The sequence below is a fragment of the Vicia villosa genome, unplaced genomic scaffold (genome assembly GCF_029867415.1).
Source record: "Vicia villosa cultivar HV-30 ecotype Madison, WI unplaced genomic scaffold, Vvil1.0 ctg.000011F_1_1, whole genome shotgun sequence".
Taxonomy (NCBI): Eukaryota; Viridiplantae; Streptophyta; class Magnoliopsida; order Fabales; family Fabaceae; genus Vicia; species Vicia villosa.
Window position 1 is genome coordinate 1,234,646 of NW_026704941.1, and position 12,418 is coordinate 1,247,063.

The following is a 12,418-nucleotide window of genomic DNA, read 5'->3' on the forward strand; positions in this document are numbered from 1 at the left end:
GTGTTGATCTAAAAAGTAGAGATTATGAAAAACTCTAGCATGACCAATTATCCTTAAATAATTAAAATGTTAAATAAGGAACAAGCAATGTTTGGAATAAGCATCTTGTAATATTGGAGTATAAACTTACAAAAATAGTAAGCATGTCTTAATAATGAGTCACTACTCAAACATTATAATTGTCATTTTGAGAATGAAGGGTCACAATTTTATTTAAAATTAAACTTGACTAAACTTGATTCATGTGTTTCATTACATTATTTAATAGAAACATAAGGTATATAAAATTTATTTATTTTTGAGAAAATTCTTAAACCATTTTGCAGATAACTTTTCATATCTTTTCAAATCATTTTTGTAATCCACAAAATTAATTCCAAAGCGTACTGTATAACCTGAGGACCATTCAAAATTGTCCAACAACGACCATGCAAAATATCCTTTTATGTTTACACCATTCCTAATGATAAAAAAAATATAAATTAAATTAGGTATGATAAAAAACTATTTCTTAAAATGTATAAAAAGAAGCTTCTTACCTGATTGCAGATTTGATATAATAGAGATGACGATAGTAATAGTCGATTCTAAAAGTGTCTATAAGGGCTTCCTTTAGTGATAATCTTGGATCATTTAACTCATCGACACCTACAAATTCATTTATTAAACAAAGTTATGATCATATAAATGCTAGACAAAAGTGTTAAAATAAAAACCATACACAAATTAAAAACAACTTTTAACCTTCCTGTTTATTTTATATAATATACGACATTTAATGGATAATGAATATATTTACCATTTTCAGTGATGTAAATCAAAGGATTGTTGTACATTTTCTTGACATAGAGTAATAGTTCTTGAATTCCTTTAGGATAAACAAATAGCCAATTTGAAGCTGCCTATAAAGATGATTATTATATAAATATAAGCTATATATACATTTAAATCATAGCTGAATTATAACAATGTTAATATTCATCTTTTAAAAAAAGTATGGCCATATACATACCCTTGGACCTATAGGAATTCCGTTGCGCTCAGCTTCAATCATAAAAACAAAGTTTTAATTATTATCGCAAATTTAAAATATAAAAAAAAATTGAGTGAAGATCAATATGACATTCTTACTTGTAAGATTAGCATGAGAATCTGTATTGTAATTGCGTTCAGAATTTTTAAGTTGAGGCACATTAGAAGCATAATTAGAGGTATAATAGTTTAGTCCAAGAAAATCAAATGACCCTTTAAGTAGTCTAGCTTGCTCTTTAGAGAATTTTGGTAATCGTTTTCCAACAAGAGAACGCATGCTTTGTGGATATTTTCCTGAAGTTAGTGGTTCCATAAACCTGTAATCATTGTTACAAATTAAGAAGAAAAAAAGTCATGAAGCGCAATTACTATTTTTGAGAAGCATGATAATATTCTAGCAATAAAAATAAATAAATGATATATAGATTGATTTTTAAATTGACAGTATGAAGAAGATACTTATAGATAGTGGTGGATCTAGTCCATTTGATGGGGCTAGAAGGGGCTCAAACCCCTGCAATTAAAAAGAATGCACATTTACTCGTCTCTATTTATATTGTATTTTGAACTCTTTGATTTTCTGCACCACATCCTTGAAAAATAAAGTTTCACGTATCTTGAAGATAAAGTCAGACTAAAATTTATAAAGAATGGATTTTTTGTTTACATGCCGATTTTATAATCATGAATTAAACCTATTTAAAAATCTAATATGGTATTAAAGTCTACCAATTCGAGTCATCCATCGTTTATAAGAACATACCAAGTTCATTAATGCTAGGCATGAATGAGTGCATTAGAAAAACTAAGTCTCATATATATTAAAGATAATGTATGAGTAGACTTTATCGCCACCACTTTACAAGTCAATTTTGTAAGAATAAGGTAGAATCAGTTTAATAATATCTTATACAACCAGGTCAAAAGGCACTAAAATTCAAAAGGTATAACCTTAGGCCATAATCCTTGATACACTATTGATTTTGCATGAATCTAGAATAAATTTATAGTGTTTTTAAGATAACTAGTATAACCATTAATAGTTAATCACAACTAACTTCTAACTACTTTAATCAAAACAATATTAAGCATATTTTAATTAATATTCAAATATATGCACTTACCACCCAAACATGAAATCAACTGCTCGTTCGGCAGCATTTTGGTCAAGTTTACTATCAGAAAATGGAATGAACCAATGAGACACCAAGGTTATTCCTATCACCCCCTTTTGAGATTCCTGCATATAAATTATTGTTTTAGTTGTTAGCCATATATATATATATATATAAATTTTTTTTTACAATCACACATCAATTTAGAAGTAGGTTTTTAAAGCTTTAAATTAAGTTCTTAATTTAAATTTGCTAGACCAACAACTAGTAACAAAAGAGAAAATAGAAACACAAATCGCAAATTGTTTGTTTACACAGTGTTCTTATTTTGCAACTAAACATAAATTGTAGTTCAATATTATAATTTGGATGAATTATGGTTTCAATGTTACAAAAAATACTCAACAAAATTATAACAAACCTGATACTTCTTCTTATACACATTAACAGTTGCGGCATGGGCAAGAAGTTGGTAATGCGAAACCAAATAAGGCTCTTTCCTGGAATCACCACTGGTGCAATTTGGATTCAACCATTTTGAACATCGACCAGGTGCAAAGAATCCGAATGCATATCCGGCCAAGCTATAAGAGTATGGCTCGTTTAAAGTAATCCAATGTTTCACCCTATCTCCAAACTCTTTGAAACAAAGTTCTGCATAGTCTTGAAAATCCTTTCTGAAAAAATAGTCATATATTGTGATATGAATGTGTAGTATGGTTGTTGATTGATTAATATACAATAACGTAAAAAAATAACATGATTTTTGCATAACTTACGCGATGAGAGGGCTTAAGAAGCCACCATACTCGTTCTCTAAAGTTTGAGGAAGATCCCAATGAAATAGAGTTACAAATGGTTGTAGACCTACATTATTGATAAATTGTTGTATAAGATGTTAAAATGTGAAGTTTAAAAAGATTAAAGTAAATAAATTAAATATACTAACCATTAACCAATAGCTCGTCTATAAGATTATTGTAATATTTGACTCCTTCCTGATTTATACCTCCTTTAAGATGTCCTTCTATTGATATTTTATTGAGATTGAAAAAAAATTAATGGAAAAAGTCAACATAAATTAAATTAGCAAACAAAAGAAGTTAATTGGTTCATGTTTTACTCACTTGGAAGAATTCTAGACCAAGAAATTGAAAATCTGTAAGCATCCAAATTCATATTCTTCATGATGCTAATATCTTCCTACAACATTTAAGTTACAAAACAAATAAAATAATAAAGCCAAAAAGAAAAAAACAATTAATTGAGATGACATATTAAATTATTTGTTTTCTTTATTATCATAGTGTTGTAATATTGCTTAAAAACTCATGTGAGAAAAATAGTAGAAAAAAACATGTCCCAGTACTGTCGGTTTTCCGACAAGCAATCAGGCAATTTGCGGGTATTGGATCTTTAAGGTTTTAGCACCTATACATATTTTCTCTCTAACTTGTTGTAAGGACATGTTTCATAAGGTGTAGAAATCCTAATGAGAAGAAAGGGTAAACAATTTTCTATATATTTTCACATGTTATATTTTTATTTCACTAAAACTACTTGGTTGGTTGTTATTGTTCTTTACTCCACATATCATATTCTTGGTGTGTTTGAACTTTGAATTATAATTCATTTTTCACAACAAGTGGTGCTCATTGCGTGGGGGGGGGGGTAAGTTTACACGTGAATACAGTGAATTTGGTTTTGGAAGGTGAATATGCAAGCAATACTAATTCAGCAAAGGAGTATAAAAGAATTAATTAAAGAGACATTTATGCCTCTAAACCTAAACAAAGTTTAGAAGGCTGAGATGGTGGATAAAGACAAATGTGTCATTATCTTATGTTTAAGAAATAAATTACTTAGGGGAGTCATGAGGTAAATCATATATCTGATATATGGTTCAAGATTGAATTATTATATATGATCAAGACATTGTATCATATTGTTTCTGAAACATCAACTTTATTCTTTATGTATGGTAGGGAATAAACCTAATGTGAATCAGTTGATAGGATTTCACAAGATCATCAATTATTTGCAAAATATTGATGATCAAGACAATGTTCTACACTTGTTAAGTTCAACATCCAGATCCTTTGAGCACTTCAAGGATTCCCTTATCAAAGTTCAAAGATTTGAAGGTTGATGATAATGATGAAGGATTAAGTATCTCAAGAGGAAGCAATGAGATTATAGGAAATCAGAAAGGGAAGAGATCCAAGTCAAGAAGGATTGTCTTGGATTAAATGTTTCGGTAAAAATCGACCACTTCAAGAAGGATTATCTCGAAAGATGGAGCAATGGTGATTCTTTTCATATGAAAGTTTGACACAAAAGTGGTAAATTTTTTGGATACAGAGAAGAGTAGGGTTACAAATTCAATTTTCTCTTATCACACATGGCCAAAGAAATAATATTTTGAAACTTTAGAGCTAATAGAAGGTGAAGTCGTTTGACTCAGAAATAATAAGACCTGCAAATTTTATGGTATTTGTGCAGTCAGACATAAAATGTTGAATGATCGTGAGATCCTTTTGTGCAATGTGAGGAACGTCCCTGCTGTTAATCATTTTTTTATCTATAAGCATGATGATGATCTAGGATACTGTACTAGAAATGAATGTAGTGTGTTGAAAATTTTCTATGGTGCATTGATAATGGATAAAGGGTCCAAAAATTGTGGGTTATATATTTTGAATGGCTTCCCTTTTATTGGTCATGTATCAGTAACTAGTCAAAACCTTCCCAATAAATTTAAGTTGTGGCGTTTGAGATTAGGGCATGTCACTAAAAGAGATTTAGTTGAACTTGCTAAACAATGTTTGTTAGGGAAATATAAACTAAATAAACTATAATTTTGTGATAATTTAACTACAGGAAAACAACATGGGGTAAAGTTTGGAAGTGGTGTGCAAAATTCTAATAGACCTTTTGAGTACGCCCACTCAAATCTATGGGATCCGACAAGCGTGGCAATTCATGGGGTGGATTTTATTTCCTCTCTAATATAAATGATTTCTCTATAAGAGTATGAGTCTACATTCATAAAAAGTAAAAGGGGTATTTTTGAAAGGTTTAATGAATGATACATTTTTACCATAAATAAATAGGAAACTAAACTTATTATATTAAGAATTGACAATGGGTTGAAGTTTGTTTAAGAGCAATATAATGTTTTTGGTAAGAAACAATGTATCATGAGACATAGAACCATTGTTGGCACACCTAAACAAAATGGCTTACCACAATGAATGAATAGAACCATTTTGGAGATAATAAGGTGAGTGTTGTTGGGAATTGGGTAACCAAAGAGTTTCAGGGGAGAAGTTGTTGCTATAACAACTTACGTTATTTAGAAATTTTTATTTACATGAATAAAATTGAAGTTGTTGCTATAACAACTTACGTTATTAAGAAATTTCCATTTACATGAATAAAATTCAAGACATCTATGGGGTTTGGAGTGGGAAATTGGTAGACTACTCAAACTTGAAGATTTTAGAGCTTTGGAGCTTGCTCATATCAAACAAGACAAACTTGATATCGGGGATGTGAAGTGTGTTTTCATTGATTATTCTAAAGGGTGAAGAATTATAAATAGTGGAAAATAGATACTAAAGGATAAACAATTATCATAATCAGTGATGTTGATTTTGATGAGACTCGTATTAGGATGAAGTGCAAAGATGTGTAGGTTAAAGAAACATAAACTACGCTGAAAGAGACTCAGTTTGAGGTGGGAGTTCCTACTATAATAAGACTAGAGGCGAGGAGGTAAGCTTCAGTTTCAAGTATTATTGAAGGACAACAGAAAATTTCTCATGATTATCAAGACTCGAAACCAAAAACCTTCAGAGAAGCATTCAAAAGAAAAGATAGTGAAAATGGTTGATGGAGTTCAATGATGAGATGAAGAAAGGTAATTCAAGAATTGAAGAACCAAAGTTTAAGGAAATACTTATAGTAAAGGGTTTTACTGAGGTGGAAGAGATTGAATACAATGAAATATTTTTACCTGTGATAAATATAGTTATGAAAGGATACTTGTAGAAATTGTAAATCAATATAGTCTTGAGTTGGAGCAAATGGATGTCAAAACAAATATTTTGCATGGATACCTTGAATATACATATACATAGAACAATATGAACATGTTGTAGAAGATAAGGTTAAGGTATGTTTGTTGAAGAAATTATGACACTTGTGTATGCATATTGAAAAGGAATGAGAAACTCATTCTCCCCCTAATTAGATAATGATGATATTTTGACGACGAGGTCTAGAAAGATAGAGATCGGTAAGCTCAAGGAGTTCTTGAATGGTGAATTTGAGAAGAAAGACATTGGTGAAGCTAAACGAATCACGGGGATGGATATCATAAGAAACCGCAAGAAGAGTGAATTGCTATTATTCCCGTTTAGTTACTTGAAGAAAGTGGTGGACCAATTTAGAAACCACAATTCTAAAACTGTCAACACTCTTTTGGTTCACCACACGAAGCTTTCGGTTAGACAATGTTCACAAGTTGAGGAAGAGAAAAAGATAATGAATAGTACTCCCTAGTCAAGTGGGTTCGGAAGCATTATGTATGGTATGGTTTATAAAAGACCGTATTTAGCATATACATTCAGCAAAGTAAGTTAGTTTATAACAAATCTTAGTCAGGTTCATTGGGAGATTTTAAGAGGGCGCTAAGGTATTGATTTATTCTTTAAAGGGTGGTTTAAAGTACAACAAAGCAACCCAAGAGGAAGAAGCTTTAGAGGGTTTTAAAGATTCCATTCATGCAAGTAATGTATACATTAATATATCCCTACCAGGTTTTGCATTTACATTGTTTTGGATGCTTATAAGATCAGTCAGTAATATATGGTCGCATTATCTACTTCTGAGGCAGAATATATTGCCTTTGTTAAAGGGGTCAAGGAAGCCATATGATTAGGAGGTATGATTGAGGAGTCAGAGATCACTCAAGAATGTCTAAAGATAAATTTGTATAGTGAAATTGTCATTCACTTGGACAATCATCAAATTTATCATGAGAGGACAAAACACACTGAATTTGTTTACAATTTTAAGAGACATCATAGAATCAAAGGAAATTCAGGTTCAGAAGGTGCCTCTAGAACATAAACTAGCATATATGTCCACGAAATCAAATCCAATATAAATGTTCCAGCATTGCTTCGACTTGATCAAATTTGTTGAAGAGTGATTCAAGCTTTAAAAAGAGATCAACACGATGGTTATGGTTAAATTGACATCATTATTGGTTTAAAGTTAATGTGGATAATTATTGTAATATGCCTTAAAATTTCAAGTGAGAAAAGAGAAAAAAAAATAAAACATATTTCACTACTACCACATTTTTCGACTAGCAAAAAGAACACGGTGCAGTGGATCTTGTGGAGGAGGCAACAATGACATAGACATGCCAGCGCGACAGTGGCGATCAAGCGGCCTAGAGCACTTTAACGGAGTCTGATAGAGCACAGAAGGTTGATTAGCCGACGATGATAGTGGAGTCTGCCCGACCAACAACAATAACTGAGTCTGGCCAACCGACAACAGCGAAGAACTGGAGGTCCGATGACAGCATCAATCCAAGCAAGCCTCAAGTTTTTTGGATTTTTCACAAATCTATTATTTATGAGTCATATTTTGGGTCCGTTATGATTTTGGCATTTGCAAATATAATACTCTCACAATTGTTGTTAAAATGTTGTACATAACATAATAATCTTACTGAGAGGCAAATGGTAAAAAAAAATTAAAATTAATTTTTTAGGGTTTGACACCTTTTTGAATTTATTTAAAGGAATTTGAAACACACTTTAAAATTATAATTCTTATGTTAGATAATCAGAAAGATCTATATAGTGGTGATATTGGTCAACTGCAATATTACCTTATAGTGGTGATATTGGTCAACTGCAATATTTCCGCTGCTCTTATCTTGTATCTTATCTGCATATTGCACATTTGTTATATTTGAATTATTATATTTGTAAAAAGAAAATAAATTAGTAAATAAAAAGGTAATAAAAACTTGCATGGTAATTAAAAGGGTTAAAACAGAATTATAATTTATAATCTACTACTTCTCAATGTTCTCTCAGATAGAGACAAACTCATAACCATCATTATGCAAAATAAATAAACAAACACCAAAAAGGAAAATATAGTGAAATGTAATTGGAATCTGAAAATACCTGGAAATTTATTAGTGAAAGTGTCCCATATACTTGCTCCTCTCCCACCTTCTTTTGCAGCACCTTCATACTGCATGCATACCATAGATTCAACTAAATTGTTCATTAACATAAACTTTAATAAAAAAATTAATATTTTATCAAAATTTTAAACTAATAATTAATTTCAAAAAAATAAAAATCAACTCTCATAAAATGCAAACTATATTTTGTTCATAGTAAAACTGGACTCAGATCACTTAAAGAGATCTCATGTTCGAATTTTGTAGATGTCAACGATTAAACAGATTTTTTTGATTAATTATCGACAAAACCGCGATAAAATATTTACCTGATATGATGAAGAAGCTGTTCCAAAAAGGAAGCCTTTGGGAAAACTGGTTCGGTTGAGTGAAGAAACATCAAGAATTGGTGAGACAGCCTCTGAAGATGATAATGTAGTGAAGAGATTGAAGAGAGAAAGAAGTAAAAAAGCTCTGAATAATGCCATTGCATGTGAAGAAAGACTAATTCACTATTATGCTTGATGCATAAAATTTATATGAAAATGTGGTTGTTTTTATAATAATGACAAGAAAGAGAAAAGAAAGATATAAAAACCTACACATCAGATTAGCTTTGTCATTTGTCAAAAAAAAAAAAAAGATTAGCTTTGTCATTATTGCTAATGAATATAGAACCAAAATTTAGAAGAAACAACAAACAGTACGTTTTCAATTTTGGCTCTATTCTTATTTTTTAATGTTTATTTCCCATCTCAAAGAAAAAAACAGGCCACTACAGTGGTTTTTGACCCCATCCTATGAATAAGAGTATCCTATATAACTTTATTGATTTTTTTTTATTATATAGATTTGAATTTTTCAATGATTCTTTTCTTTTAGAATTGAGGCATTTTAAGTTTATATGAAAGTATAACAATTTTTAAAATTATTAATTTATAAATATCAATAACTTATTTATAATTTTTTTTTTTTAAAAAAAGAAGCTTGTTTTTTTTCTTTATTTTTCTAATATTTTTTTTAATTATTTAAAATAATTGTAATTAATAGAGGACATTTTTGTAAAATCATACATAATTTCTCTTACTCATACAAAATTAATTGATCTTCTTAATTCGCGTGAAACATCCAAAACGTCTTATAGTTTGGGACGAAGATAGTATATTAGCTTTGATGTTAATATATACTTCAAGTGTTCTTTTGCCAACAAGAGGACTCTATCGAATGATCTTGTAAGATGTAAAGGTAATTTTGGTGGTGACGTGTATTGGTAATTTGGAGATTTTAATTTTGTCCATTGTGTGAAAGAGATGGTTGTTGGTCGAGGGAATCAAATTCTCGTTAATTTGGATTAACACATTACTTTTAAATCCTTGTTTGTTCATGGACCTTATCGACCTTTTTATCGTTGGGAAGACGATTTACTTGGTATTCATCTAATGGTAGGACTGGTATCCATTTAGATACGATCCTTTTGTATGAGGGTTGATATGAACTTTGGCGAGCTATTTCTCAACCATAATGCTTTCTCCAAAGTGGTGTTGAATACAGTACAAGAAAATTAGTGTTTTACGACACAAAAATTGCGACAGTTACATGATAATTGTCGTAATTGGCATTTAGAGATAGTGGTTAAGACGGTTGAAACCAATCGTCCCTAAAATTCATGTCACGACGGTAAAATTAATCGCGCTAATATTGTTGTTACAACGGTTAAACAACCGTCGTCCCCTTGACCTCACATCACATGAGTTTCTCACCAAAAACTATGTCACGACGGTAAAATTAACCATCCAAAAACTCATTTCACGACGGTAAAACACCCGTCACGCCCCTTAATCTTTCATCATTGTCGAAAGCTATATTACAGGAGTAAAATTAACTGCCCTAAAACTCATTTCACGTCGGTAAAAACACTCGTCGCGTCCAGATAAAAACATGCGCTTTTTTATTTCATGTTTTAACCTATGGAAAAAAATAACTTTTTTATTTACATTTAACCAAATAAAAAAATCCAATTTTTTAATATTGTATTGTCCTGCTCATACGTTCTCACCCTCACCCTCACGAACTCTGAGTTGGAAATCACCCTCAACCTCACGAACTGTGAACTCTAACTCACCCTCGATCTCTTGAAATCAAAAGTCACGAACTGAGTACTCAAACTTACCCCTCGCCGTCACAATCTCAAACCTTGTTGATTTCAACTATATAGTTGGTTCAACAATGTTATTGTGGGTTGAAAAGCCTTTGTTCTTAAAGAAGCAAGAAACTGTCAAGTGAGGTTTGGAGAGGTGGGGTAGAGATATTCTTGGGTCCTATGATGGTAAGATTGGTATCTTTTTGGAGAACATCAGGAAGATTATTCTTAAAGTTAACAAAGTCCTTATCTCAAAAATTGAGATGGTTTATAAAAGTAGGCTTCTAATTTATCTTTAGGCTCTCTTCAATACTAAGCACTCTCAACTTTCTTAAAGGTCCATGGATAAGTGGCTTAGAGAGGGTGGCGTAAACCCCTGTTATTTCCATATTTGTGGGAAGAAGGGGATAAGAAGAAATTTCATAATAGCTTTATAAGTTCGTAAAGTTTGGGTGAAAAAATGGGCAAGGTGCATGAAAAGGCCATTAGGTTGTTTGCCAATCATTTTTTAGAACCCTCTTTGGACATGTCCATTTTAGACGGTGTTAGCTTTTGGACAGTCCCTAGTGAGAACCTATTAAGATTCACTTATCCTTTTCCCCTTTCTAAAATATATTTGGTTGTCTCTTAATTAGAGGGGAATAAAAAACTTGAGCCTGGATGGGTTAAATTTTTCCTTCCTCATAAAGTTTTGGCAACTTCTCAAGGCGATGTGGTTATGATGTTTGATCTTTTTGTGACAAAGCCACATTGCCTAAATCCTTCTTGTTATTTTTGTGGTGTTGATCATAAATAATGAATCTCTTGCTAGCCTATTTGATTTTAGACCTATTTCTCATGTCTATTGCTTGTTTAAACATCTGGTTAAGGTGTTGTCTACTACTACTAAAATGTATAAGATCACTGCCTCTACTTAGTTTGCTTTTATTAAATGTCATCTACTGATGGATGGGTGGTGGCCATAAATAAGCTTGTCTATTTGGATAATATTTCTAAAAAAAATTGTATTCTTTTTAAAATGGTCTTTAAAAATTGTATGACTCGGTTAGTTAGAGTTTACTTTATTATATGTTAGAGATATTAGTCTTTTGTATTATATAATATGCTTGGATGCAAGCTTGTATTTTTCCAAGAGTCTAGTTATATTGGTTATTGGTTCCCCACTTAAGAGATTAACATTTAGATAGGGATTAAGCAGTGAGAAAATTTTAGCACGTTCAAATTATTATGGTTCTTGAGAATATGAGAGGTTTATTCAAGAGAGTGGGTGATATTGGTCTTTCATAGGATTTAACGTGGGAACTTTTGGTTTGGTAGTTTATTATTTTCGACATGCAGAGGATTCTCTTATTCTTGGAAAGAATTATATTGATAATATTTAGGTTATTAAGACAATAGCTAGGGTTTTGAGGTAACCTCAAGATTATAGATGAATTTTTCTAAAAGTAACTTGATCGGGGTCAACATCAACTTTGAAATTTTGATTGTGGAGGGAGGTTTTATTCATTATATCCAGGAGACCTTTTTGTTCAATTACACTGGGATCCAGTTGGGTGTCAACTCCTGTATTAAAACTGTGTGAAAACCTTTTATTAACACCATATCTAAAAGACTTGATTCTTGAGGTAATTAGTATTTAAACTTAAGAAGGAGAAGTGTCTTGTTAAACTATGTCTTTAACTTTATTCCCCATTTCTTCCTCTCTTTACTTAAGTTTGCTTTCAAGGTTTGAAAGAGTTTAATGAGTCTTCAAAGACGTTTTCTTTCGGGGGGGGGGATTTTAAGGTACCTATAAGATTTTATTTGGCTCTTTGGTCATAGGCGTGCAAACCAAAAAAGGATTGAGGCTTCAGTGTAAGGGATATGTGGTTGGTCAATTTAGCGTTTCTAAGTAAATGGAGATAAAGATTGAAT

At 31.2% G+C, this 12,418-nt stretch overlaps 1 protein-coding gene across 1 annotated transcript; it reads right to left on the reverse strand.

Annotated features, from left to right (window-relative positions):
- Window positions 1–164: 164 nt before the first annotated feature.
- LOC131621855 (beta-glucosidase 12-like) lies at window positions 165–8,895 on the reverse strand. Its single transcript, XM_058892896.1, has 13 exons — window positions 8,694–8,895; window positions 8,363–8,432; window positions 8,059–8,117; window positions 3,275–3,350; window positions 3,097–3,174; window positions 2,927–3,014; window positions 2,569–2,824; window positions 2,157–2,272; window positions 1,132–1,349; window positions 1,013–1,044; window positions 800–902; window positions 540–648; window positions 165–460 (listed from the first exon to the last, which is right to left on the reverse strand). Exons 1-13 carry the CDS (start codon window positions 8,850–8,852, stop codon window positions 289–291), a joined length of 1,536 nt encoding a protein of 511 aa, XP_058748879.1. The 5' UTR covers window positions 8,853–8,895; the 3' UTR covers window positions 165–288.
- Between the last annotated feature and the right edge of the window lie 3,523 nt (window positions 8,896–12,418).